Genomic DNA, 25,901 nt, shown 5'->3' with positions numbered 1-25,901 from the left:
TCAGGGTCAGGGCCAGGGTCAGGGTCAGGGTTAGGGTTAGGGTTAGAGTCTGGGTCCGGGCCAGGGTCAGGGCCAGGGTCAGGGTTAGGGTTAGGGTTAGAGTCTGGGTCCGGGCCAGGGTCAGGGCCAGGGTCAGGGCCAGGGTCAGGGTTAGGGTTAGGGTTAGAGTCAGGGTCAGGGCCAGGGTCAGGGTCAGGGTTAGGGTTAGAGTCAGGGTTAGGGCCAAGGTCAGGGCCAGGGTCAGGGTCAGGGTTAGGGTTAGAGTCTGGGTCCGGGCCAGGGTCAGGGCCAGGGTCAGGGTTAGGGTTAGGGTTAGAGTCTGGGTCCGGGCCAGGGTCAGGGCCAGGGTCAGGGTCAGGGTTAGGGTTAGGGTTAGAGTCTGGGTCCGGGCCAGGGTCAGGGCCAGGGTCAGGGCCAGGGTCAGGGTTAGGGTTAGGGTTAGGGTTAGAGTCAGGGTCAGGGCCAGGGTCAGGGTCAGGGTTAGGGTTAGAGTCTGGGTCCGGGCAAGGGTCAGGGTCAGGTTTAGGGTTAGAGTCAGGGTTAGGGTTAGAGTCAGGGTCAGGGTCAGGGCCAGGGTCAGGGTCAGAGTTAGAGTTAGGATTTAGGGTCAGGGCCTGGGCCAGGGCCAGGCCAGGGTCAGGTTTAGGGTTAGAGATAGGGTTAGGGTTAGAGTCAGGGTCAGATTTAGGGTCAGGGTCAGAGTTAGGGTTATAGTCAGGGTCAGGGTCAGTGTCATGGACAGGGTCAGGGTCAGGGTCAGAGTTAGGGTAGATTTAGGGTTAGGGTTAGAGTCAAGGTCAGAATTAGGGTTAGGGTTAGAGTCAGGGTCAGGGTCAGATTTAGGGTTAGGGTTAGAGTCAGGGTCAGATTTAGGGTTAGGTCAGGGTCAGGGCCTGGGTCAGAATTTTAGGGTAGAGTTAGGGTTAGGGATAGAGTCAAAGTCAGAATTAAGGTTAGGTTTAGAGTCAGGGTCAGAGCTAGGGTTAGAGTTAGGGTTAGGCTTAGAGTCAGGGTCAGATTTAGGGTTAGAGTCAGGGTCAGGGTCAGGGTTAGGGCCAGGGCCAGGGCCAGGCCAGGGTCAGGTTTAGGGTTGGAGTTATGGTTAGGGTTAGAATCAGGTCCAGGGTCAGGGTTAGGGTTAGGGTTAGAGTCACGGTCAGGGTTAGAGTCACGGTCAGGGTTAGGGTTAGGGTCAGGGTTAGGGTTAGGGTCAGATTTAGGGTTAGAGTCACGGTTAAAGTCAGGGTCAGGGTCAGTGTTAGGGTAGAGTCAGGGTCATGGTCAGATTTACAGTTACAGTCAGGGTTAAAGTCAGGGTTAGGGTTAGGGTTAGAGTCAGGGTCAGGGCCAGGGTCAGGGTCAGGGTTAGGGTTAGGGTTAGAGTCAGGGTCAGGGCCAGGGTCAGGATTAGGGTTAGGGTTAGAGTCAGGGTCAGGGCCAGGGTCAGGGCCAGGGTTAGGGTTAGGGTTTGGGTTAGAGTCAGGGTCAGGGTCACGGTCAGGGTCAGGGCCAGGGTCAGGGTCAGGGTTAGGGTTAGGGTCAGAGTCCGGGTCCGGGCCAGGGTCAGGGCCAGGGTCAGGGTTAGGGTTAGGGTTAGAGTCTGGGTCCGGGCCAGGGTCAGGGCCAGGGTCAGGGTCAGGGTTAGGGTAGGGTTAGAGTCTGGGTCCGGGCCAGGGTCAGGGCCAGGGTCAGGGTTAGGGTTAGGGTTAGAGTCAGGTCAGGGCCAGGGTCAGGGTCAGGGTTAGGGTTAAGCTTAGAGTCAGGGTTAGGGCCAAGGTCAGGTCCAGGGTCAAGGTCAGGGTTAGGGTTAGAGTCTGGGTCCGGGCCAGGGTCAGGGTCAGGGTCAGGGTCAGGGTTAGGGTTAGGGTTAGAGTCAGGGTCAGGGCCAGGGTCAGGGTCAGGGTTAGGGTTAGGGTTAGAGTCAGGGTCAGGGCCAGGGTCAGGGCCAGGGTCAGGGTTAGGGTTAGGGTTAGGGTTAGATTCAGGGTCAGGGCCAGGGTCAGGGTTAGGGTTAGGGTTAGGGTTAGAGTCAGGGTCAAGGCCAGTGTCAGGGCCAGGGTCAGGGTTAGGTTTAGGGTTAGGGTTAGAGTCAGGGTCAGGGCCAGGGTCAGGGTTAGGTTTAGGGTTAGGGTTAGATTCAGGGTCAGGGCCAGGGTCAGGGCCAGGGTCAGGGTTAGGGTTAGGGTTAGATTCAGGGTCAGGGCCAGGGTCAGGGCCAGGGTTAGGGTTAGGGTTAGGGTTAGAGTCTGGGTCCGGGCCAGGGTCAGGGCCAGGGTCAGGGTTACGGTTAGGGTTAGGTTTAGAGTCAGGGTCAGGGCCAGGGTCAGGGCCAGGGTCAGGGTTAGGATTAGGTTTAGGGTTAGAGTCTGGGTCCGGGCCAGGGTCAGGGCCACGGTCAGGGTTAGGGTTAGGGTTAGGGTTAGAGTCAGGGTCAGGGCCAGGGTCAGGGTCAGGGTTAGGGTTAGAGTCAGGGTTAGGGCCAAGGTCAGGGCCAGGGTCAGGGTCAGGGTTAGGGTTAGAGTCTGGGTCCGGGCCAGGGTCAGGGCCAGGGTCAGGGTTAGGGTTAGGGTTAGAGTCTGGGTCCGGGCCAGGGTCAGGGCCAGGGTCAGGGTCAGGGTTAGGGTTAGGGTTAGAGTCTGGGTCCGGGCCAGGGTCAGGGCCAGGGTCAGGGCCAGGGTCAGGGTTAGGGTTAGGGTTAGGGTTAGAGTCAGGGTCAGGGCCAGGGTCAGGGTCAGGGTTAGGGTTAGGGTTAGAGTCAGGGTTAGGGCCAAGGTCAGGGCCAGGGTCAGGGTCAGGGTTAGGGTTAGAGTCTGGGTCCGGGCAAGGGTCAGGGTCAGGTTTAGGGTTAGAGTCAGGGTTAGGGTTAGAGTCAGGGTCAGGGTCAGGGCCAGGGTCAGGGTCAGAGTTAGAGTTAGGATTTAGGGTCAGGGCCTGGGCCAGGGCCAGGCCAGGGTCAGGTTTAGGGTTAGAGATAGGGTTAGGGTTAGAGTCAGGGTCAGATTTAGGGTCAGGGTCAGAGTTAGGGTTATAGTCAGGGTCAGGGTCAGTGTCATGGACAGGGTCAGGGTCAGGGTCAGAGTTAGGGTAGAGTTAGGGTTAGGGTTAGAGTCAAGGTCAGAATTAGGGTTAGGGTTAGAGTCAGGGTCAGGGTCAGATTTAGGGTTAGGGTTAGAGTCAGGGTCAGATTTAGGGTTAGGTCAGGGTCAGGGCCTGGGTCAGAATTTTAGGGTAGAGTTAGGGTTAGGGATAGAGTCAAAGTCAGAATTAAGGTTAGGGTTAGAGTCAGGGTCAGAGCTAGGGTTAGAGTTAGGGTTAGGCTTAGAGTCAGGGTCAGATTTAGGGTTAGAGTCAGGGTCAGGGTCAGGGTTAGGGCCAGGGCCAGGGCCAGGCCAGGGTCAGGTTTAGGGTTGGAGTTATGGTTAGGGTTAGAATCAGGTCCAGGGTCAGGGTTAGGGTTAGGGTTAGAGTCACGTTCAGGGTTAGAGTCATGGTCAGGGTTAGGGTTAGGGTCAGGGTTAGGGATAGGGTCAGATTTAGGGTTAGAGTCACGGTTAAAGTCAGGGTCAGGGTCAGTGTTAGGGTAGAGTCAGGGTCACGGTCAGATTTACGGTTACAGTCAGGGTTAAAGTCAGGGTTAGGGTTAGGGTTAGAGTCAGGGTCAGGGCCAGGGTCAGGGTCAGGGTTAGGGTTAGGGTTAGAGTCAGGGTCAGGGCCAGGGTCAGGATTAGGGTTAGGGTTAGAGTCAGGGTCAGGGCCTGGGTCAGGGCCAGGGTTAGGGTTAGGGTTAGGGTTAGAGTCAGGGTCAGGGTCAGGGTCAGGGTCAGGGCCAGGGTCAGGGTCAGGGTTAGGGTTAGGGTCAGAGTCCGGGTCCGGGCCAGGGTCAGGGCCAGGGTCAGGGTTAGGGTTAGGGTTAGAGTCTGGGTCCGGGCCAGGGTCAGGGCCAGGGTCAGGGTCAGGGTTAGGGTAGGGTTAGAGTCTGGGTCCGGGCCAGGGTCAGGGCCAGGGTCAGGGTTAGGGTTAGGGTTAGGGTTAGAGTCAGGTCAGGGCCAGGGTCAGGGTCAGGGTTAGGGTTAAGCTTAGAGTCAGGGTTAGGGCCAAGTTCAGGTCCAGGGTCAAGGTCAGGGTTAGGGTTAGAGTCTGGGTCCGGGCCAGGGTCAGGGTCAGGGTCAGGGTCAGGGTTAGGGTTAGGGTTAGAGTCAGGGTCAGGGCCAGGTTCAGGGTTAGGGTTAGGGTTAGGGTTAGAGTCTGGGTGCCGGCCAGGGTCAGGGTCAGGGTTAGGGTTAGGGTTAGAGTCAGGGCCAGGGTCAGGGTTAGGGTCAGGGCCAGGGTCAGGGTCAGGGTTAGGGTTAGGGTTAGAGTCAGGGTCAGGGCCAGGGTCAGGGCCAGGGTCAGGGTTAGGGTTAGGGTTAGGGTTAGAGTCAGGGTCAGGGCCAGGGTCAGGGTTAGGGTTAGGGTTAGGGTTAGAGTCAGGGTCAAGGCCAGTGTCAGGGCCAGGGTCAGGGTTAGGTTTAGGGTTAGGGTTAGAGTCAGGGTCAGGGCCAGGGTCAGGGCCAGGGTCAGGGTTAGGTTTAGGGTTAGGGTTAGATTCAGGGTCAGGGCCAGGGTCAGGGTTAGGGTTAGGGTTAGGGTTAGGGTTAGGGTTAGATTCCGGGTCAGGGCCAGGGTCAGGGCCAGAGTTAGGGTTAGGGTTAGGGTTAGAGTCTGGGTCCGGGCCAGGGTCAGGGCCAGGGTCAGGGTTACGGTTAGGGTTAGGGTTAGAGTCAGGGTCAGGGCCAGGATCAGGGCCAGGGTCAGAGTTAGGATTAGGTTTAGGGTTAGAGTCTGGGTCCGGGCCAGGGTCAGGGCCACGGTCAGGGTTAGGGTTAGGGTTAGGGTTAGAGTCAGGGTCAGGGCCAGGGTCAGGGCCAGGGTCAGGGTTAGGGTTAGGGTTAGAGTCAGGGTCAGGGCCAGGGTCAGGGCCACTGTCAGGGCCACGGTCAGGGTTAGGGTTAGGGTTAGGGTTAGAGTCAGGGTCAGGGCCAGGGTCAGGGCCAGGGTCAGGGCCAGTGTCTGGGTTAGGGTTAGGGTTAGAGTCTGGGTCCTGGCCAGGGTCAGGGCCAGGGTTAGTGTTAGGTTTAGGGTTAGGGTTAGAGTCAGGTTCAGGGCCAGGGTCAGGGCCAGGGTTAGGGTTAGGGTCAGGGTTAGAGTCAGGGTCAGGGCCAGGGTCAGGGTTAGGGTTAGGGTTAGAGTCAGGGTCATGTCCAGGATTAGGGCCAGTGTTAGGGTTAGGGTTAGGGTTAGAGTCAGGGTCAGGGCCTCGGTCAGGGTCAGGGTTATGTTTAGAGCAGGGCCAGGGTCAGGGTTAGGGTTAGGGTTAGGGTTAGAGTCAGGGTCATGGCCAGGGTCAGGGCCAGTGTTAGGGTTAGGGTTAGAGTCAGGGTCAGGGCCTCGGTCAGGGTCAGGGTTATGGTTAGAGCAGGGCCAGGGTCAGGGTTAGGGTTAGGGTTAGAGTCAGGGTCAGGGCCAGGGTCAGGGCCAGGGTAGGGTTAGGGTTAGAGTCAGGGTCAGGGCCAGGGTCAGGGTCAGGGTTAGGGTTAGAGTCAGGGCCAGGGCCAGGGTCAGGGCCAGGGTCAGGGTTAGGGTTAGGGTTAGTGTTAGGGTTGGGGTTAGTGTCTGGGTCCGGGCTAGGGTCAGGGCCAGGGTTAGTGTTAGGGTCAGGGTTAGGGTTAGAGTCAGGGCCAGGGTCAGGGTTAGGGTTAGGGTTTGAGTCAGGGCCAGGGTCAGGGTTAGGGTTAGGGTTAGTGCAGAATCAGGTTCAGGGTCAGGGCCAGTGTCAGGTCATATTTAGGGTTAGAGTCAGGGTTAAAGTCAGGGTCAGGGTAGGGTTAGAGTCAGGGTCAGGTTTAGGGTTAAGGTTAGAGTCAGGGCCAGGGCCAGGGTCAGGGTCAGGGTTAGGGTTAGGGTTAGGGTTAGATTCAGGGTTAGGGTTAGGGTTAGGGTTAGGTTTAGAGTCAGGGTCAGGGTCAGTGTCAAGGCCAGGGTCAGGGTTAGGGTTAGGGTTAGGGTTAGGGTTAGGGTTAGGGTTAGAGTCAGGTTTAAAGTCAGGGCCAGGGTCAGGGTCAGGGCCAGGGTCAGGGTTAGGGTTAGGGTTAGAATCAGGGCCAGGGTCAGGGCCAGGGTCAGGGTTAGGGTTAGGGTTAGAGTCTGGGTCCGGGCCAGGGTCAGGGCCAGGGTCAGGGTTACGGTTAGGGTTAGGGTTAGATTTAGTGTCAGGGTCAGGGTCAGGGTTAGGGTTAGGGTTAGGGTTAGATTCAGGGTTAGGGTTAGGGTTAGGTTTAGGTTTAGAGTCAGGGTCAGGGTCAGTGTCAGGGCCAGGGTCAGGGTCAGGGTTAGGGTTAGGGTTAGGGTTAGATTTAGTGTCAGGGCCTGGGTCAGGGTCAGGGCCAGGGTCAGGGTTAGGGTTAGGGTTAGAATCACGGCCAGGGTCAGGGCCAGGGTCTGGGTTAGGGTTAGGGTTAGAGTCAGGGTCAGGGCCTGATCAGGGCCAGTGTCAGGGTTAGGGTTAGGGTTAGGGTTAGAGTGAGGGTCAGGGCCAGGGTCAGGGCCAGGGTTAGGGTTAGGGTTAGGGTTAGAGTCAGGGTCAGGGCCAGGGTCAGGGCCAGGGTTAGGGTTAGGGTTAGGGTTAGAGTCTGGGTCCGGGCCAGGGTCAGGGCCAGGGTCAGGGTTACGGTTAGGGTTAGGGTTAGAGTCAGGGTCAGGGCCAGGGTCAGGGCCACGGTCAGGGCCACGGTCAGGGTTAGGGTTAGGGTTAGGGTTAGAGTCAGGGTCAGGGCCAGGGTCAGGGTTAGGGTTAGGGTTAGGGTTAGAGTCAGGGTCAGGGCCAGGGTCAGGGCCACGGTCAGGGTTAGGGTTAGGGTTAGGGTTAGAGTCTGGGTCCGGGCCAGGGTCAGGGCCAGGGTTAGTGTTAGGGTTAGGGTTAGGGTTAGAGTCAGGGTCAGGGCCAGGGTCAGGGCCAGGGTTAGGGTTAGGGTCAGGGTTAGATTCAGGGTCAGGGCCAGGGTCAGGGTTAGGGTTAGGGTTAGGCTTAGATCAGGGTCATGTCCAGGGTCAGGGCTAGGGTTAGGGTTAGGGTTAGGGTTAGGGTTAGGGTTAGAGTCAGGGTCATGTCCAGGGTCAGGGCCAGTGTTAGGGTTAGGGTTAGGGTTAGAGTCAGGGTCAGGGCCTCGGTCAGGGTCAGGGTTATGTTTAGAGCAGGGCCAGGGTCAGGGTTAGGGTTAGGGTTAGGATTAGAGTCAGGGTCAGGGCCAGGGTCAGGGCCAGGGTAGGGTTAGGGTTAGAGTCAGGGTCAGGGCCAGGGTCAGGGTTAGGGTTAGGGTTAGGGTTAGGGTTAGAGTCAGGGTCAGGGCCAGGGTCAGTGCCAGGGTAAGGTCAGAGTTAGAGTCAGGGTCAGGGCCAGGGTCAGGGTTACGTTTAGGGTTAGGGTTAGAGTCAGGGTCATGGCCAGGGTCAGGGCCAGTGTTAGGGTTAGGGTTAGAGTCAGGGTCAGTGCCTCGGTTAGGGTCAGGCTTATGGTTAGAGCAGGGCCAGGGTCAGGGTTAGGGTTAGGGTTAGAGTCAGGGTCAGGGCCAGGGTCAGGGCCAGGGTAGGGTTAGGGTTAGAGTCAGGGTCAGGGTCAGGGCCAGGGTCAGGGTCAGGGTTAGGGTTAGAGTCAGGGCCAGGGCCAGGGTCAGGGCCAGGGTCAGGGTTAGGGTTAGGGTTAGTGTTAGGTTTGGGGTTAGAGTCTGGGTCCGGGCTAGGGTCAGGGCCAGGGTTAGTGTTAGGTTTAGGGTTAGGGTTAGAGTCAGGTTCAGGGCCAGGGTCAGGGCCAGGGTTAGGGTTAGGGTCAGGGTTAGAGTCAGGGTCAGGGCCAGGGTCAGGGTTAGGTTTAGGGTTAGGGTTAGAGTCAGGGTCATGGCCAGGGTCAGGGCCAGTGTTAGGATTAGGGTTAGAGTCAGGGTCAGGGCCCCGGTCAGGGTCAGGGTTATGGTTAGACCAGGGCCAGGGTCAGTGTTAGGGTTAGGGTTAGAGTCAGGGTCAGGGCCAGGGTCAGGGCCAGGGTAGGGTTAGGGTTAGAGTCAGGGTCAGGGCCAGGGTCAGGGTCAGGGTTAGGGTTAGAGTCAGGGCCAGGGCCAGGGTCAGGGTCAGGGTCAGGGTTAGGGTTAGGGTTAGATTCAGGGTTAGGGTTAGGGTTAGGTTTAGGTTTAGAGTCAGGGTCAGGGTCAGTGTCAGGGCCAGGGTCAGGGTCAGGGTTAGGGTTAGGGTTAGGGTTAGATTTAGTGTCAGGGTCAGGGTCAGGGTTAGGGTTAGGGTTAGGGTTAGAGTCAGGTTTAAAGTCAGGGCCTGGGTCAGGGTCAGGGCCAGGGTCAGGGTTAGGGTTAGGGTTAGAATCAGGGCCAGGGTCAGGGCCAGGGTCAGGGTTAGGGTTAGGGTTAGGGTTAGAGTCAGGGTCAGGGCCTGATCAGGGCCAGTGTCAGGGTTAGGGTTAGGGTTAGGGTTAGAGTGAGGGTCAGGGCCAGGGTCAGGGCCAGGGTTAGGGTTAGGGTTAGGGTTAGAGTCTGGGTCCGGGCCAGGGTCAGGACCAGGGTTAGGGTTAGGGTTAGGGTTAGAGTCTGAGTCCGGGCCAGGGTCAGGGCCAGTGTCAGGGTTACGGTTAGGGTTAGGGTTAGAGTCAGGGTTAGAGTCAGGGTCAGGACCAGGGTCAGGGCCACGGTCAGGGCCACGGTCAGGGTTAGGGTTAGGGTTAGGGTTAGAGTCAGGGTCAGGGCCAGGGTCAGGGCCAGGGTCAGGGTTAGGGTTAGGGTTAGGGTTAGAGTCAGGGTCAGGGCCAGGGTCAGGGCCACGCTCAGGGCCACGGTCAGGGTTAGGGTTAGGGTTAGGGTTAGAGTCTGGGTCCGGGCCAGGGTCAGGGCCAGGGTTAGTGTTAGGGTTATGGTTAGGGTTAGAGTCAGGTTCAGGGCCAGGGTCAGGGCCAGGGTTAGGGTTAGGGTCAGGGTTAGAGTCAGGGTCAGGGCCAGGGTCAGGGTTAGGGTTAGGGTTAGATCAGGGTCATGTCCAGGGTCAGGGCCAGTGTTAGGTTTAGGGTTAGGGTTAGAGTCAGGGTCAGGGCCTCGGTCAGGGTCAGGGTTATGTTTAGAGCAGGGCCAGGGTCAGGGTTAGGGTTAGGGTTAGAGTCAGGGTCAGGGCCAGGGTCAGGGCCAGGGTAGGGTTAGGGTTAGAGTCAGGGTCAGGGTCAGGGCCAGGGTCAGGGTCAGGGTTAGGGTTAGAGTCAGGGCCAGGGCCAGGGTCAGGGCCAGGGTCAGGGTTAGGGTTAGGGTTAGTGTTAGGGTTGGGGTTAGAGTCTGGGTCAGGGCTAGGGTCAGGGCCAGGGTTAGTGTTAGGGTTAGGGTTAGGGTTAGAGTCAGGGTCCAGGCCAGAGTCAGGGTCAGGGTTAGGGTTAGAGTCAGGGCCAGGGTCAGGGTTAGGGTTAGGGTTAGAGTCAGGGCCAGGGTCAGGGTTAGGGTTAGGGTTAGTGCAGAATCAGGGTCAGGGTCAGGGCCATTGTCAGGTCATATTTAGGGTTAGAGTCAGGGTTAAAGTCAGGGTCAGGGTAGGGTTAGAGTCAGGGTCAGGTTTAGGGTTAAGGTTATAGTCAGGGCCAGGGCCAGGGTCAGGGTCAGGGTTAGGGTTAGGGTTAGGGTTAGGGTTAGATTCAGGGTTAGGTTTAGGGTTAGGGTTAGGTTTAGAGTCAGGGTCAGGGTCAGTGTCAGGGCCAGGGTCAGGGTCAGGGTTAGGGTTAGGGTTAGGGTTAGATTTAGTATCAGGGTCAGGGTCAGGGTTAGGGTTAGGGTTAGGGTTAGAGTCAGGTTTAAAGTCAGGGCCAGGGTCAGGGTCAGGGCCAGGGTCAGGTTTAGGTTTAGGGTTAGAATCAGGGCCAGGGTCAGGGCCAGGGTCAGGGTTAGGGTTAGGGTTAGGTTTAGAGTCAGGGTCAGGGTCAGGGTCATAGTCAGGTTTAGTGTTAGAAGGAACATACTTCTTGAAGAATGTCATTTTCAGTTCCAGAGAATAGATGGTGAACCTGCTCAGGGGAATTTTATCCAGAGTAACGGGTCCGATCAATCCTGCAGAGTGGAGGGAGCAGAGGTAAGATGTCTGGGACATTCTCCAGTGTCCAAGCACAGACTCACAGCCCGGAGTCATCTGTGACCGGGGCTTGGCCTAGGGGCAAGGATTGGTCTGACCTGGGTGACTGAGGGTCTCCAAACTACCAGGAAAGCTTCCCACCCAGGCCCTGATCTTCCCCTGGTATTCCCCAGAGGGTCTGGGTCCCACAGCAGAGAGCCAGGATGCCTGGCCCAGCAGTGGGAGTCAACAGGACCGGGGGGGCAGTGGGGGGACAGTGGGGGGGAGTGGGGGGAGTGGGTGGTGGGGAGACAGGCGCTGCTGGTCTCCAGACCCAGGGTCCACCTCTCCCGGGGGACAGTCTTTCCTCCAATCCCACCCTCAACCTTCGGGTCCAAGTCACAAGGCAGGGAGGGCATGACTGTTACCAGAGCCCACCTTTCTGCTGATTTTGAATTTTCCATGAAAAATTGACTCGTCCTTGATTCTCCACCAGGATCCTTAGAAGCTGACATTCCTGCTTGGGACAGACCAGTTCATGGGGACACAGCACGGAAGGCTTGTCCTCGGGAGCCCAGTCTTGTCAGAGTCCCAGATGGAAGACAAGCAAGGGGGAGCCAAGGGCGCCCCAAGGACCCTGAGTGCTCCTGCTCCAAAGGGTCCTGCCTGGTCCACCCGCGCAGAGGCCAGGGGCTCAGTGGCACTGAGACAGAGCCAGCAAGGGGCTTGGCAGGAAACGTCCACCCTCACCCCAGTGCAGAAGCTGAAGCCCAGGACACATCAGGGCCAGGGGCACGCATGCACTCACAGCCCCAGCCCTTCTGCCAGGACCCTGAGGGGCCCATCGCCCCCGGCAGAGGGGGAGACAGGAGGGTCTGCCTCAGGAACAGCGCATTTGCACTGGAGGCCCGGGTCTAGGGCAGCAGCTTGATGTCCAAGTTACATACCGTGATTGAAGGAATGTCTATGTCCCGATAAACATCAGTCAGAATCCCTAAACTTGTCTCATTCAAAAATACCTGCAAAAGAAGGGCCGGCATCAGACGGAGAGGCCCACCCAGAGGAAGGGGCAGGGAGATCGAGGTTGGGACAGTCTCCAGGGAGGGAGCCACCAGCCTGCTGTCCATGGGCGGCCAGAAGCCGGCCCAGCCAGAGGCCCCAGTAGACTTACAGCGCGACAGGTAAAATGGGCCTTTTCCACCCCAATCAAGCCTCACACACAGAGGTGCTTAAAAGCATATCAAACAGCGAAGGGGCCCAGCAACTGGCCCTGCCCCACGGCGGAGCTGGGCTGATGTCCTCCTGCAGCCAGACACCAGCCCACCTGAGCCTCGTCCTGCGCGTTGGCATGGAGCCGGCCCCCGGAGCAGACGGTCATCTCATAAAGCGCGAACCCGAAGGACTGGCCGTTGCCGTTGTTGATGGGCAGGTTCTCCATGTTGAGTGGAACGTTAGAGGTGACTGGCTGAGAGGTGGGCAGGGAGCCAGGGTGAGGACCAGGCCCTTCTCCCTAAGACCCTGGGCAAGCTTGGCTATGCCTACCAACAGTCCCCGAGAGCCCTTTGATGAGACGCCATGTGACGACGCCTATGCCCTAGTCTCCACCGACCAGGAGCCTGGGGGCAGGCAGAGGGGCCCCCTCTCTAATCCTGAGAACCAGCAGCGTCAACGACTGTGTCCCAGCTCAGTCGAGACTTTGCCAGAGAGCAAAGCGACGCATCGAGCAAGTGTGCGTTTGCATCTGCAGCATGTGCGGCACGGCTCACTAGTGGAAGGAGGCTCAGCGCAGGCGAAACCCCGTGAGCTCAAGAGGGAACGTCTCCCAGGGACGTCCCTGGGCTCCAGGGGCTGAGACGCTGTGCTCCTCATGTGGGGGGCCTGGGTTCAGTCCCTGGTCAGGGAACCAGCTCCCACATGCCACAGCTAAAGATCCCCCGTGCGGCAAGAAAACAAAGACTGCCACAAGTAAGACCCGACATGGCCAAAGAAATAAGCAAAAACAAATTAATACGAACAAAAGCAGAGCTGACATCTTCCAAGCAAGGCTTGCCTTCTCTTCTGCGGGGACACAGACCCTAGTCTCAGGGGGAGCAGGGGGGCCCTGCCGTCGGACGAGGCGGTGCTGGAGAGGACGCGGAGCCCAGTGCACGGGCTGCTGGCTCTGCCACGCTCAGGATGGGGCCTGCGAGCAGGCGTCTCTGCGGTCCCATTCCCCCCCAGGCCCCCCACTCTTCAGTTCACACCCGTTCACGGTCCTCCCAGGAGGCACCCCGGCTCTGCCCGCTGGTCCCAAACGTGGACAAAACGTAGGAGCACGCCCCCGCTTCCACAGAAAGCCCCGAGGGCCTCCCTGCTCTGTGGCCTCGGCCCCCGTGTCCCTAGCAGCCACCCCAGGTCCCCGGAGCCCAGGGGGTGCTCACCCTCTGCAGGTAAGGCAGGGCCTCCCACAGCGGCAGGTAGTGAGATAGCTTCAAGGAGGGGTACACCGTCTTGGGAGTGGGACTCGGAAGAGGGGGCAGGGGCCTGACTGCAAAGGAAATGGGCAGCAGGAAGCGTCCCCTCCTTCCCCACACTGCCCCGCCCTCCCAGGGCCGCAGGAGACGGGGTCCCAGCCCGGCGGCGTTCCTCCAGCCGTGAGACGCTGGGGGACCAGACCCCCGGGGAGCTCAGGGAGGGAGGTCTCTGCCTGCTGCCGCTGCCGCCTGGCTCCCTGGCATGTGGGAGGCGCCTCCCCAACGTAATCTCCGCAGATACAGCTCACAGGGTGACCCTCAGGAGCGCATGAGGGCGTCTCCATGCAGAGAGCTTTGTCAACCGTCACTCCAACTTCCAGCGGACAAGCACCACTCTCTTCACATTTAGAGAATGTGTTGTCGCTTAGAGGGCTTAAAAACAACGTGGTTCTCAGGTGGGAAAACCAGGGTTTGAACGAAGGCGGCCCCTGCCCTCACTGCCTTTTAAGTTTCTGCCCACGGGGAATCCTTCCCTCTACTACCCCCTCCCACAACTTCCCGAGGAGGCGCACCCCCCCAACAAAATGGCAGCTGAGTACCCAGGATGGATTCAAAGAGGTTCCGGAGCGCGAAGTACTTCATGGTGTAGTCCCCAGCCTCTGTCAGCACCGCGTCATAGTCTGCAAGACACCAGCCGCCTTCTCCGGGCAGGCCCCCCACCGGCCGCCTTCTCCGGGCAGCCCCCCCCCACAGGCCGCCTTCTCCGGGCAGGGCCCCCAAAGAGTGTGGGAACCGACTTCCCGGCCCAGACCTCTCTGGCCATCCCCGCAGCCATGCCCGTGTCCGAGGCCACAGCCACCTGGCCTGCCCTGCTTCCTTTCGCAGAGGACACTTGTCTGCCCCCAGCCTAGCCGCCCAGGAGGCCTCCAGGGCCCACAAGGCACCACCGCAGGTTCTGCTGGGGAGCCCAGGTCAGGGGCCCACGGTCAGGATGGGCGGGGCAGAGTGAGAGGTCACGGCGGCCCCTATGCGGCGAGGTCAGCCTGCTCTCTGCACTGTGAGCATGTCAGAGGGAAGGAGACACAGAGATGAGGGAATTCTCGGTGCTCAGCATAGATTAGGGGCCAAGAACCCCATGATGCTTGAGGGGCCTCCCCGGCCAAGCCGCAGGGCCCCCAGGGCTCAGGGGGGCCCCTCCCGGAGAACACTTGCCGTAGCTCGTGGTAACACCTCTGTGCTTCTCAAAACTCGTGGCCCCGTTCATGAAACCAAAGTTGGTTCCCCCGTGGAACATGTACACATTGAAGGAGATCCCAAATCGGATAAATTCAGACACACTCTTTTCAACCTCTGCAGAGGAGGAAGATGAGAAATAGCGAAGGCTAAAACTTCAGAGAAGACAGAAGTCTCTAGGAAAGCCACTCCTCTCTGGCACTGCCCCATAGGCCCTCAGCGTCCACAGAGCATCTAACCAGACAGCAGGTGGAATCGACCACAACCACCCTAGAAAACTAAGCTTGGCCAAACTAAGCAAGTGTTAGTTGCTCAGTTGTGTCCGACTCTCTGCAGTCCCATGGACTGTAGCCCCCCCAGCCTCCCCTGTCCATGCAATGATCCAGGCAAGAAAACTGGAGTGGCTTGCCACTCCCTTCTCCAATACTAAGAGTCTTTTCAAAAGTTACTTCTCCCAGAGAATTTCACTCTGAGCTACATCTATTAAATAGCAGCCTGAGAGCCTCTGCATCACTTAAGGATCTCGTGCTCATTAAATTTTTTGAAATTATACAAATAATTCGTCTATTCTTGTGAACTACCTGCTCGGGTAGTATCTCTGGGGCCAGTGACCACTGCCTTCTCATTTGTGCCCCGAGGCCACGCTGGCCCTGAAGGACACGAAGGTTTGCAGGCGTGGGTTCGGCACTGGCTGACCCCTCACTCTCCATCTGACCACGCTCAGCCCACTTGCCCGCTCAGAGCCTCTGCTCCCCTGTCTGTTGAACAAAGGTCCCCCTCCCTCCCACATCACATACGGATGAGAATTAACTGATAGGGAAGGAATACGCACAGCGCCTGACAGACACGTGGTCAGAAACCTGTTGTTCACTGGTGGCAGTCTGAGGTTATTTTCGTTTGCTCCCTATTTTGCAGTTCAAAGCAGGTTTTTCTCAGTTACCCACTATCTTTCAATTGTTGTCTTTATTTCCGGTACAAGTGAGCTGGCTTTTGTAAATTTTTATCGTTAGTAGAAAATCACTTCTATTAACAACCTCCTCCAGGCACTGCTCTGGGCGGTTTACCCGGATCGCCACACTTCATCCTGACAACAGCGCTCCGGGGAAGAGGCGGTCACAGGGGCCACCTCACTGGGGCCGCAGAGCCGGGCCCGAGCTCCAGGATCTCCAGTCACTCTCACCTCCTGGCCCCTCAGCTGCAGAGGCCACTGTGACGTTCGGGAGATGCATCCCGCCCTCAGAGACTGTGCGGGACCCCCCAGCAGCTGGCCCTGCCTCTTCTGTACCCGCAGCAGCTTGGTCAGGGGTCGGGGACTCTTCACTGAGTGTTTACCCGACCACCTGTCCGTCCACGGAGCGGCGAGCCTCCAGGGCGTGGAGCCAGTGGCTCAGGCCCCTGCACCCTCGGGCTTGGCCGCGGCCCCTCCGCAGGAGGTGCCGATCCGAGAGCTGACCAAGGAGCAAGGCAGGGTGAGCGACTCTCGCAGGGCAGACGCCACGGCAGACTCACCATTCACACCCACCACCTTGTGGTCGTTTCCCCACGTATCAAACCAGCCGACCCAGAACTCCATGATCACAATGGGCTTGTGGCTCTAGGAACAAACCAAGTCAAACGCTAAGTCTGACGCCAGGAAGAAGGGAGATCAGAAGACATGAAGATGACAAGTCAGCATTTGAGGAGCTCCCTCTCTCCACTCGTCCCTGCTGGGCGCGGACACTCCGTGCCCCTCACCCAGCGCACCTCTGCAACCACCCACAGCAGGGGCTCCTGTTCCCCACAGGCCCAAAAACACATCCCACGTGTACTAAGACAAAGGGACAAAGAGAGACATAAAACCGAGCGCGGGGGCTAATTTTCCATCTCAAGAAATCAGAAAAATAAACCAAAGAGTAAAACAAAGGAAGTAATAACCTGATGGCTATTGCTGAGGGCATCTTGCGCTCATAGTAAGGCCCGCGGGGACCTGTGGACTGGTTGTGGACAGGCTGAGAGCAGCACAGAACACAAATAGATTCAGAGCCGTCAGCACCCTTCTCTTCATCGATGGGCTGAGCTCTGATCATCAGCAAGGACAGAGACACCTGAGAGTAACACCCGCCAGCCCGACCTAATGGAAACGCGCAAACAAACCCAGAACACCTCTCTTCCAAAGTGCTCACAGACCACGCACCAAGAACAACCGTATCATAAGCCATAAAGCAAACTGTAACAGATGTAAAAGAACAGAGATCACAACAGGTAAGTTCTTGGATTTTCACAGTATTAAAATAGAAATCACTAACAGAATGATATCTAAAAAATCCCCAAACACTGAGAAATTAAACAACATGCTTCCAACGGATACATGGAATATAGAAATGAAAAGTTAATAATTAAATTCAATGAAAATTTAATGCTTTGAACATTTTAAAAACATCACTTGAAAATTTAAAAAAATACAGCAAAATACAGCAAAAGTGAAAAAAAATACAGCATTTCAAAATTGGTGGGATGGAGCAAAACCAGTGTACACAGGAAAATTCATAGCACTAAATGCTTGTATTAGAAAAACATAAAGTCTCAAGTCAGTAACCTAAGCTTCAACCAGAAAAAAAAAAAAAACTAGTAAAAATAGAGCAAATTCTATGCATAAGGTAGAAAATGTTAGAGGTTACACTAGAAATACATAGAAAACAAAAACATAATAGAGAAAAAAGCCAAAATCTAGTTCTCTGAAAATATCAACAAAAGTGATAAGCTTCAAGTCATACTGACCAAGATTTTTTTTAAAAAGAAGAATACATGAAATTGTCAATAACAGGAGTGAAAGAAAGGTCATCATTACTTACAACAAAGACATTCAAAGGATATTAATGGATCATTACAAACACTCTAAGGTCATGAATTCAAAGCACAGGTGATAGAATGAATCCTTGAAAGACACAAGCTACCAAAACTCACTTAAGAAGCAGTAACCTGAACTATGCTGTATCCATTAAAAAAATTAAATTTCTAATAAAAAATCTTCTAAAAAAGAAAATTTCAAGTCCAGATGCTCTCAATGGTGAATTTTACCAAACGGTGAGTAAGACATATTAACATTTCTACACAATCTCTTCCAGAAGACAGAAGAGGAGGGCATTTTATGCGGTCAGCATGACCCTAATTCCAAAATCAAATAAAGGCATTTCAAGAAAAGAAAACCCAGCATCAGCATTCCTCACGAACACAGAAGCAAAAGTCCTCAACAAAATCTGAACGAGTGGGAAACAGCGGTGTATAAAATGAGACCACTCCACAACCAAGAGGGATTCAGCCGGAGAATGCAAACGTCGGTCAGCATTCAAAACGCAAGCGACGCGTGTCAGCGCCAACGAGGCGGGGAGCCAAGCCCTGAGCGCCGCTATCAGGAGGGACACGGCGCCGATCGAGGCCCAACACGTGGGCCTCAGAGTCGTCAGGCAGCACGAGAGAATGGACACCGAAGGCCCCATTTTGATGAAGTGGAGTGAACTAGCTCAGCCGTGTCCGACTCTTTGCAGCCCCATGGGCTGTAGCCTACCAGGCTCCTCGCTCCATGGCATTCTCCAGGCAAGAATACTGGAGTGGAATGCCATTCAGAAAAGGCCAATCTACGGCTCCCTGGGACGGGAGGAGGGAGGGGAGCTAACTGCAGGAGGAGGCCTTCTAGACAGATGACGGTTGCAAAAAGACCTGCTAATCACACATTTTCAATGGGTGGATTCAACGGTGTATAAATTGTTCTTCAATAAAACTGCTTTTAAGGGAACGAGAGGAAAACAACAGCAAGGGAGATGCAACAGGAGACACAGCTGTGACACTGCCCTTGGCACAGCTCCCTGCTTCCAACGAGCCGGAAACGCGCAGAAACCGTGAGCACAGGGGATGCAAACTGAGGGACTCCCCTGGCGGGTCAGGGGTCAACGCTTGGCTTCCTGACGCACAGGGTGTGGGTTGGATCCCTGGTCAGGGAACTAGGGGCCACGTGTCTCTCGGCCAAAAAACTGAAACAGAAAACAGAAGCAATGTTTTGACAAATTCAATAAAGCCTTTAGAAACGGCCCACATCAAAACATCTTAAGAAAAAGAAAGGACTGTGGAGGAGGGTGGAGGCCGAGGGGAGGGGGCGTTTGCACCTGGAAGGGGGCGCGGGCAGCGTGGGCCTGGAGCCACAGGTAGCCTGCAGAGTTCTTGCGAAGCAGAGCTGATCCCGATCACCCGGCCCCGCTGAGCCAGGAGGGAGGGCGCCGGCCGGCACCGGTGTCCGTCCCCGTCGTAGCTCACGGGGCCAAGGGGCAGAGCTGCCCAGCGCATCTCTGGGGAGAGTTCTCGGCCACGGCCCCGCACCCAGCATCCACGTTCACCCCCCGCTGTCCCTCTGGGCCTCCTGGGAAGCGCTCCCCGCACTGCCTAATACAAGCGGCAGCAGTCCCGAAGCTGGGCCCAAGGCCTGTCCTGGAGCACCTCTGCCCAGGCCCGCGGCCGCCACCTACCTGCAGCTTGTACAGATGCTTGAATGAGTCCACCTTGAACCCCTTCATGTTGATGGTGGCCAGCACTGCAGAGACAGACAGGACGGGGGCGCTGCTGGGGCTCGCCACCCCTGACAGGGGCGGAGGGCGCCCTCGGAGGGGGGCAGCAGCGGCTCCTCCCTCCGCAGGTGGGAAGGGCCCCCACGCACGCCCTCACGTTCCCGGCACTGCAGGGACAATGTGAGGGAAGAAGGGCAGTTCAAAGCAGCCCTGCTGTGTGCAGAGAGGTGGATTAGACCAAGGTCGCGTGACTCACATGGACCTGGGACCCCCGGCCCCCTGGTGAGCACAGGGCCCACAGTCAGCACACCCCACGGTCAGCACAGGGCCCACGGTCAGCACACCCCACGGTCAGCACAGGGCCCACGGTCAGCACACCCCACGGTCAGCACAGGGCCCACGGTCAGCACACCCCACGGTCAGCACAGGGCCCACGGTCAGCAGTAACAGAGCGGCATGCCACCAAGAAGGGGCAGATGACGCGACAGGTGTTCCCTGGACCCGGCTGCCCTGGTCACTGTCCCCGCGGCCGGGGCCTTTCGGTTCTGTCCTCCACTGCTGGGTGACATCCCCCCGCCACCTGCTGCCCAGGGGCACATGCAGTGCCCGCGGTGACACAGCCGGGGTCCCAGCTGGCTCTGGAGGCCGGGCCCCCCTCAGCACTGCCTTCTGCTGCCACACAGCTCCCAGGCCCAGGGAAGCTTGACTCTGGCCAGCTCCAGCCCAGACTCTAAACCACAGAAAAAGTGGGAAAGAGGGAAAGGTGTGAGGAGGAGGCTCCGGGGAGACGTCAGGAGTGAGGACCCGGGAGCCTGCCCGCGGGCACGCCACCCCCAAGCCCAAGTCCTCACCATGGTGACATCACGCTCAAGTCCACGTCTGACCCTGAGTCCTCACCAGGGGACATCATCCCCGGGTCCACCCCTGACCCCGAGTCCTCACCAGGGGACATCACACCCGGGTCCACCCCTGACCCCGAGTCCTCACCAGGGGACATCACACCCGAGTCCACCCCTGACCCAAGTCCTCACCAGGGGACATCACGCCCGGGTCCAACCCTGATCCCGAGTCCTCACAAGGGCAACATCATGCCTGGGTCCAGCCCTGACCCTGAGTCCTCACCAGGGCAACATCATGCCCGGGTCCAGCCCTGACCCCAAGTCCTCACCAGGGGACATCACACCCGGGTCCAGCCCTGACCCTGACTCCTCACCAGGGAACATCATGCCTGAGTCCACGTCTGACCCCAAGTCCTCTCCAGGGGACATCATGCCCAATTCCAGCCCTGACCCCGAGTCCTCACCCGGGGACATCACACCGGGGTCCACCTCTGACCCCGAGTCCTCACCAGGGGACATCACGCCCGAGTCCCGCTCTGACCCCGAGTCCTCACCAGATGACATCATGCCCAGGTCCAGCCCTGACCCCGAGTCCTCACCAGGGCGACATCACACCTGAGTCCATGTCTGACCCCGAGTCCTCACCAGGGGACATCACGCCCGAGTCCAGCCCTGACCCCGAGTCCTCACCAGGGGACATCACACCCGGGTCCACCTCTGACCCCGAGTCCTCACCAGGGGACATCACGCCTGAGTCCACGTCTGACCCCGAGTCCTCACCAGGGGACATCATGCTCGGGTCCAGCCCTGACCCCGAGTCCTCACCAGGGGACATCACGCCCAGGTCCACCTCTGACCCCGAGTCCTCACCAGGGGACATCACGCCTGAGTCCACGTCTGACCCCGAGTCCTCACCAGGGGACATCATGCCCGGGTCCAGCCCTGACCCTGACTCCTCACCAGGGAACATCATGCCTGAGTCCACGTCTGACCCCAAGTCCTCTCCAGGGGACATCATGCCCAATTCCAGCCCTGACCCCGAGTCCTCACCAGGGGACATCACACCGGGGTCCACCTCTGACCCCGAGTCCTCACCAGGGGACATCACGCCCGAGTCCCGCCCTGACCCCGAGTCCTCACCAGATGACATCATGCCCAGGTCCAGCCCTGACCCCGAGTCCTCACCAGGGCGACATCACACCTGAGTCCATGTCTGACCCCGAGTCCTCACCAGGGGACATCACGCCCGAGTCCAGCCCTGACCCCGAGTCCTCACCAGGGGACATCACACCCGGGTCCACCTCTGACCCCGAGTCCTCACCAGGGGACATCACGCCTGAGTCCACGTCTGACCCCGAGTCCTCACCAGGGGACATCATGCTCGGGTCCAGCCCTGACCCCGAGTCCTCACCAGGGGACATCACGCCCAGGTCCACCTCTGACCCCGAGTCCTCACCAGGGGACATCACGCCTGAGTCCACGTCTGACCCCGAGTCCTCACCAGGGGACATCATGCCCGGGTCCAGCCCTGACCCTGACTCCTCACCAGGGAACATCATGCCTGAGTCCACGTCTGACCCCAAGTCCTCTCCAGGGGACATCATGCCCAATTCCAGCCCTGACCCCGAGTCCTCACCAGGGGACATCACACCGGGGTCCACCTCTGACCCCGAGTCCTCACCAGGGGACATCACGCCCGAGTCCACCCCTGAAACCGAGTCCTCACCAGATGACATCATGCCCAGGTCCAGCCCTGACCCCGAGTCCTCACCAGGGCGACATCACGCCTGAGTCCACGTCTGACCCCGAGTCCTCACCAAGGGACATCACGCCCGAGTCCAGCCCTGACCCCGAGTCCTCACCAGGGCGACATCATGCCCAGGTCCACCCCTGACCCCGAGTCCTCACCAGGGGACATCATCCCCAGGTCCATGCCTGACCCCGAGTCCTCACCAGGGTGACATCACACCTGGGTCCACCCCTGACCCCGAGTCCTCACCAGGGTGACATCACACCCGGGTCCACCCCTGACCCCGAGTCCTCACCAGGGCGACATCACGCCCGGGTCCACCTCTGACCCTGAGTCCTCACCAGGGCGACATCACCCGCGGCCCGACGTCCGGGCCCTTGGGGTCAGGTGTGGTGTGCGCTTGGCCCTGCTGAGGCTCCTTCAGGAGTCAGAGGTCTTGCCACAGCCTACCCTCTCCCCTAAAACAAGTCTGAGTTCCTACCTCCATTTGTGTGTCCTCTTGTCACTTCCTCTGTGCTGTCTGCGGTCAGGAGCAGCCCTCCAATGCCCCTCTGCAGCAGAGCCTGTGGAGAGAGTTGGACAGGATGAAATCACCCCCTTGTTTTCCTTGAAAGAGGGAAATATAAGGAAAGCAGGAGACAAATATGCCAGGGCTCAGACAGCAGCATGGGCGCTAGACAGGACGGCCCGCGTCAACATTCTGCCCAGGACTGCTCCGCAGCTGGGGCCTGGGTGCTCCAGCCAGCCTGCGGTCTTCCCAGGGGTGGGCACATGGAGGGGGTGAGCCCGGCTACCCTGTAGCTGTGGCTCAAATGAAGAGATCAGAGCTGAGTCCACCAGGGAATAGGGGTTCCTACATCCAGGGAGAATCAGAGAGATGTGGAAAGATAGATACATGGATGAGAGATACATAGATGGACTGATAGATAATAGATAAATGATAGATGTATAGACAGATGATATACAGGTAGATAGATAAGAGGTAAATGATAGATTTATAGATAGCTGACATACAGGTAGAAAGACAACAGACACACAGACAGATGATGGACAGGTGGCTGACAGCGGGAGGGGCAGACAGGAAGTGAGCGATCACTAGACGTGCAGACCCAGGTAGACTGACAGAGGGACGGAGAGCCTTGGGAAGGGCGGGGCTGTGGGGCCCGAGAGAGGTGAGTGTCGCAAACCCGGGTCCTGTCTGGACTGAGGGACACCCACCCTCCCGGGGAAGTGGGGCGGGGGGTCCCATCTGGAAGCCACACACACTCAGGGAACACGGAGCAGACAGACGCCCCGGCCTAGGACCCCGTCTGTGCGTCCTGGGCTCACTGAGCCAGCCTGGGACCCACAGCGAGTCGACGGGCACAGTCTACAGATCCAGGAATCAGAATCTCACTGAATGAGAAGGAAGTGGGGGGCCGGGGGGCAACATCGGCTGCAGGGGCTCCCCAACTGCGCCAGCCTGAGGTGGGCAAGACACATGGGACCCCCGCCTTCCACTCACGGCCTAGTTGCTTCCTACAGGCTGGGGGCCTGGGGCCTCACCCCGGGGAAGAGCACCAGGACCACGGGTGACCCCCGACCTGAGATGCCCCCCGACCTGAGATACCCCCCAGACGGCAAAGACTGCGCAAGAGAGGGTGACCCCCAACGCCCCCCCCCCCCCCCACCCCCGGCTCCGACGGGAACCGTGAGCCAGAGACGGCGGGCAAGGAGCCGCACATTCACCCCACGCCAGTGCCGCCCCGGCCTCCCTGGCCGCGTGCGGTCACACACGTGCAGATTCACACGGACGCTGGACCGCAGCCCCGGGGCCCGGACCGGAGGACGGCGGACGGCTCACCCGCAGCAGGGAGGGCATGTAGGCCTTGTCCTTGTAGAAGGAGCCGTACTCGTTCTCCACCTGCACCGCGATGATGGGGCCTCCCCTGCGGTACTGGGACGGGGCGGCAGGCCGGCTGGTGAGGCCCCCGAGCCCGGTCCGGGAGCCGCTCAGTCACCGGCCCCAAACCGCAGCCCGCAGGCGTCCCCTGTCTCCTGTCTCGGGGGCGCCTCCGCGGTCCACCTGCTCGGGAGGCGGGGCTCCGCGCTGGCCCCTCCCCTCCTGCGCCCCATCCTCCCCCGCCAGACCCGCTGACTCCCATCACCATGGAAACCACCAGAGAGAGCCCCCCCCCCCCTCCCCCCGGCCACGAGCCCCAGCCCCTGAGCAGCCCGGCCGCACTCTCAGCGTCTGTTTCTCCCTTGCACCCACTCCTCAGAGCTCCCCGTCGGCTGCTGAGCCATTGACGGGGCCCCGGACGTGCCAGCACACCGCCTTCAAGGTTGAAGGCGATCTCACCGCCGTCCACTCTGAGCCTCTGCTCCCTGAAGCCCAGCCCACCGCGGGCAGAGTGGCGCCGCCCCGCTCCAGCCCTGCAGCTCTGCCAGGCAACCCCCAGCCGCCCCAGTGAGGGGCACAGCTCAACTCCTGAGCTGGAGCCGGGACACTGGCTCGCCCCGCCTCCTCCCCTGCCTAGAAGCCCTAGAAAAGGCGCCGCGGGGCGGGGGTCTGGAGTTCCTGCCCTCGTAGGCAGTTCTGCGAACACAAGGCGGGACTCTGGCACGCCACCCCCACACTCCCGAAACCCTAGAAAGGGCACGGCAGGGCGGGAGTCTGGAGTTCCCGCTGCGGGCTGTCAGCTCCCTTCTCTGCGGACACTAGCCGGGAGGGCCGTGGTCCTGCAGCAGAGGATCACGGGACGCAGCCATCTGTCTTCACCTGGAGCGGAGCCACCCTGGGGATCAGATGGTCGAAGTACTTGTTCACGGCGTTCACAAAGCTGCGGTTGGTGGTCCTCAGCTGCAACGTGGGGTCCTGCAGTAACCAGCTGGGGTGTGGGGGGGCAGGCTCAGCAGGCAGGAGGGGGTCCCAGGTCCACCCTCACGTCCAGGGCCCCAGGAGCTTTCCGGCCCGTTCAGGAGGGGCCGCACGCCTGTGTCCTAAGGACAGGCATTGTGAGCATCTGTGAACACTCTGCTGCCTTCTTTGTCAATTTATGAAAAGCCTGTGCTGTGAGCAAAGCACAGGCTTAGGGACAGAGCTAGCTCTCCTCTGAGGCCTAGGAGCTCGACAGAGAGGAGCCAACCGCAGGAAGGAAGCAGCCCCAGGACACCTGCAGGGTCTGCCAGACTGCAGACACGCCTGTCCCAGAGGGCAAAGCCTCCACTGACCAGGAGGCAGACTGTCCACCGGGGGAAGCGTGGACCCACGAGGATCCCGCCAGCTCCAGGGATAACAAAAGAGCATCACCACCTGCGTTGCTGTGACGACAATGAGACCCAAAACAGGCGCCATTGTCCTCGGACTGGACCAAAGGGTCAGCAGAGCTCCACCAAGGCCACAGCTCCAGGCCGGCCCCGCTCACCTGGGCAGGCCCCCGAGGTCCATCTCGCTGCAGATGTAGGGGCCTGGACGCAGGATCACCCACAGCCCCACCTCCTCCGCCAGCAGGATGAAGGCCCTGGGGGTCGGGGTCACCAACTCTCAGGGCTTGGAGCTCAGCGCCCCCTCCTCTCGCCGGCCCGGCCCTCCCCGGGGGGAGCTGGGGACGCTGAGGGCAGGACACCCACCCTCCCGGGATCACCGCCGAGCCCCCAGCCTGAGACATCGGTGCGGCCGCTCTGGGGCACGAGGAGAAGAAAGAGCCTCGCCCGGGGCACAGAGTCCTGACCGAGGGCCCGACCGGAGGCCCCCAGCCCAGCAGGGACCGCCCTGCAGAGCCGGGCACCTGGGGAGAGGCCTCGGGCTGGGCTCGGGGGCAGGCCCTGCCTGGGGGTGGTGGGGTCATGACAGAGGGCCTGGGGCCTGGCACAGGCTCCCCCCGCGGCCCCCTCTGCCCGGGATGCCCCGCGGATCCCCGCCCCTCAGGCCCCCGGCCCCGCCCAGCCGGGTCACAGAACCTACTCCAGGTCCAGGTTCCCAGAGAAGTCGAATGTGCCTCTCTGCGGCTCGTGGAGGTTCCACGGGACGTAGCTGTGGCAGGGAAGAGGGAAGTACAAAGAGCATGCTTTTATTTCTTTCCTCCAAACTGCCAGGTCAGTCAGTCCCAAGCCCTGAGGGAGCTCTATTGTGGAAAAAGCTGAAGTTCCCACTGGTATGTAAACCTTGTCACACACACACACAGTGGTTATTTTCAGTAGGTCCTTTCTCTGTTATCCACTTGTGTTCTAAGCTGCCAAAACCCTATGATTCTAAACTCCTTGAATTTATCCATAAATTATCCCACTCACCATCCTATCTTTTGTCATATCCATTAGAAAATTCAAAGAAAAGGTAAAAACCATAAGTGTCTATATATACCTACCAAATATTGCTAAACATTAATCAAAATAACAACAGAGGCGGGGTTTCTATGAGGCTAACAGAGATAAAAGAAGGCACCACGTTTAGCCTTTGCAGGAAGCACCCTGTCAGGGCCTTCCCCTGGGGCTGAGGCTGAAGGGCCGAGACACACGTAGCATGTTTGTTACACGCTGTGTGCCCTGGGGGAGGTGCTTCCTGTGTGTCAGCAGCACAGCTTCTAGCTCTGTGCCCTCAGCTCAAGTCTCTCCTCAGCCCGAGGCTCCCGCTCCCCGGGTCTGCAGAGTGCGGGCTTTCAGGAGTGCGTGTGTTGCTTTAGGGCCCGAGTGGCTCAGCGGTAAAGAGTGGCCCTCAAGTATAGGAAATGCAGGCTCAGTCTCCGGGTCAGGAAGATCCCCTGGGGAGGGGAATGGCAGCCCACTCCAGTGATCTTGCCTGGAGAAGCCCATGGACAGAGGAGCCTGGCGGGCCTCAGTCCATATGGAGAGATGGACACAGGAATCGGACACAACCAGCGACCAAAACAACAGCACTGCTGTGTTACGGCCTTTCATGCTGTTCCCGGGGTTCTCAAGGCAAGAACGCCGGAGTGGGCACCTTTCCCTTCTCCAGTGCTTTCTCAGAACTCGCCAT

The 25,901-nt window shown here is 58.9% G+C and overlaps 1 protein-coding gene across 1 annotated transcript in view; it reads right to left on the bottom strand.

The window, feature by feature from the left end:
* Window positions 1-25,901, bottom strand: part of GLB1L3 (galactosidase beta 1 like 3) — a 43,182-nt gene that overhangs the window by 7,515 nt on the left and 9,766 nt on the right. Inside the window, exons 4-17 of the mRNA XM_061122251.1 lie at window positions 24,873-24,941; window positions 24,334-24,429; window positions 23,688-23,796; window positions 22,770-22,862; window positions 21,408-21,489; window positions 18,299-18,363; window positions 15,312-15,396; window positions 13,782-13,919; window positions 13,169-13,249; window positions 12,537-12,643; window positions 11,441-11,581; window positions 11,064-11,135; window positions 10,555-10,633; window positions 10,028-10,115 (exon numbers count right to left, since the gene is read on the bottom strand). Coding sequence (XP_060978234.1) covers window positions 10,028-10,115; window positions 10,555-10,633; window positions 11,064-11,135; window positions 11,441-11,581; window positions 12,537-12,643; window positions 13,169-13,249; window positions 13,782-13,919; window positions 15,312-15,396; window positions 18,299-18,363; window positions 21,408-21,489; window positions 22,770-22,862; window positions 23,688-23,796; window positions 24,334-24,429; window positions 24,873-24,941 — 1,305 coding nt within the window. The remainder of the gene's footprint in view (window positions 1-10,027; window positions 10,116-10,554; window positions 10,634-11,063; window positions 11,136-11,440; window positions 11,582-12,536; window positions 12,644-13,168; window positions 13,250-13,781; window positions 13,920-15,311; window positions 15,397-18,298; window positions 18,364-21,407; window positions 21,490-22,769; window positions 22,863-23,687; window positions 23,797-24,333; window positions 24,430-24,872; window positions 24,942-25,901) is intronic.

The sequence above is a fragment of the Dama dama genome, chromosome 1 (assembly GCF_033118175.1).
Source record: "Dama dama isolate Ldn47 chromosome 1, ASM3311817v1, whole genome shotgun sequence".
NCBI classification, from domain to species: Eukaryota; Metazoa; Chordata; class Mammalia; order Artiodactyla; family Cervidae; genus Dama; species Dama dama.
Note: the sequence above shows the minus strand (reverse complement) of the source record. Positions and strands in the feature narration are given on the sequence as shown.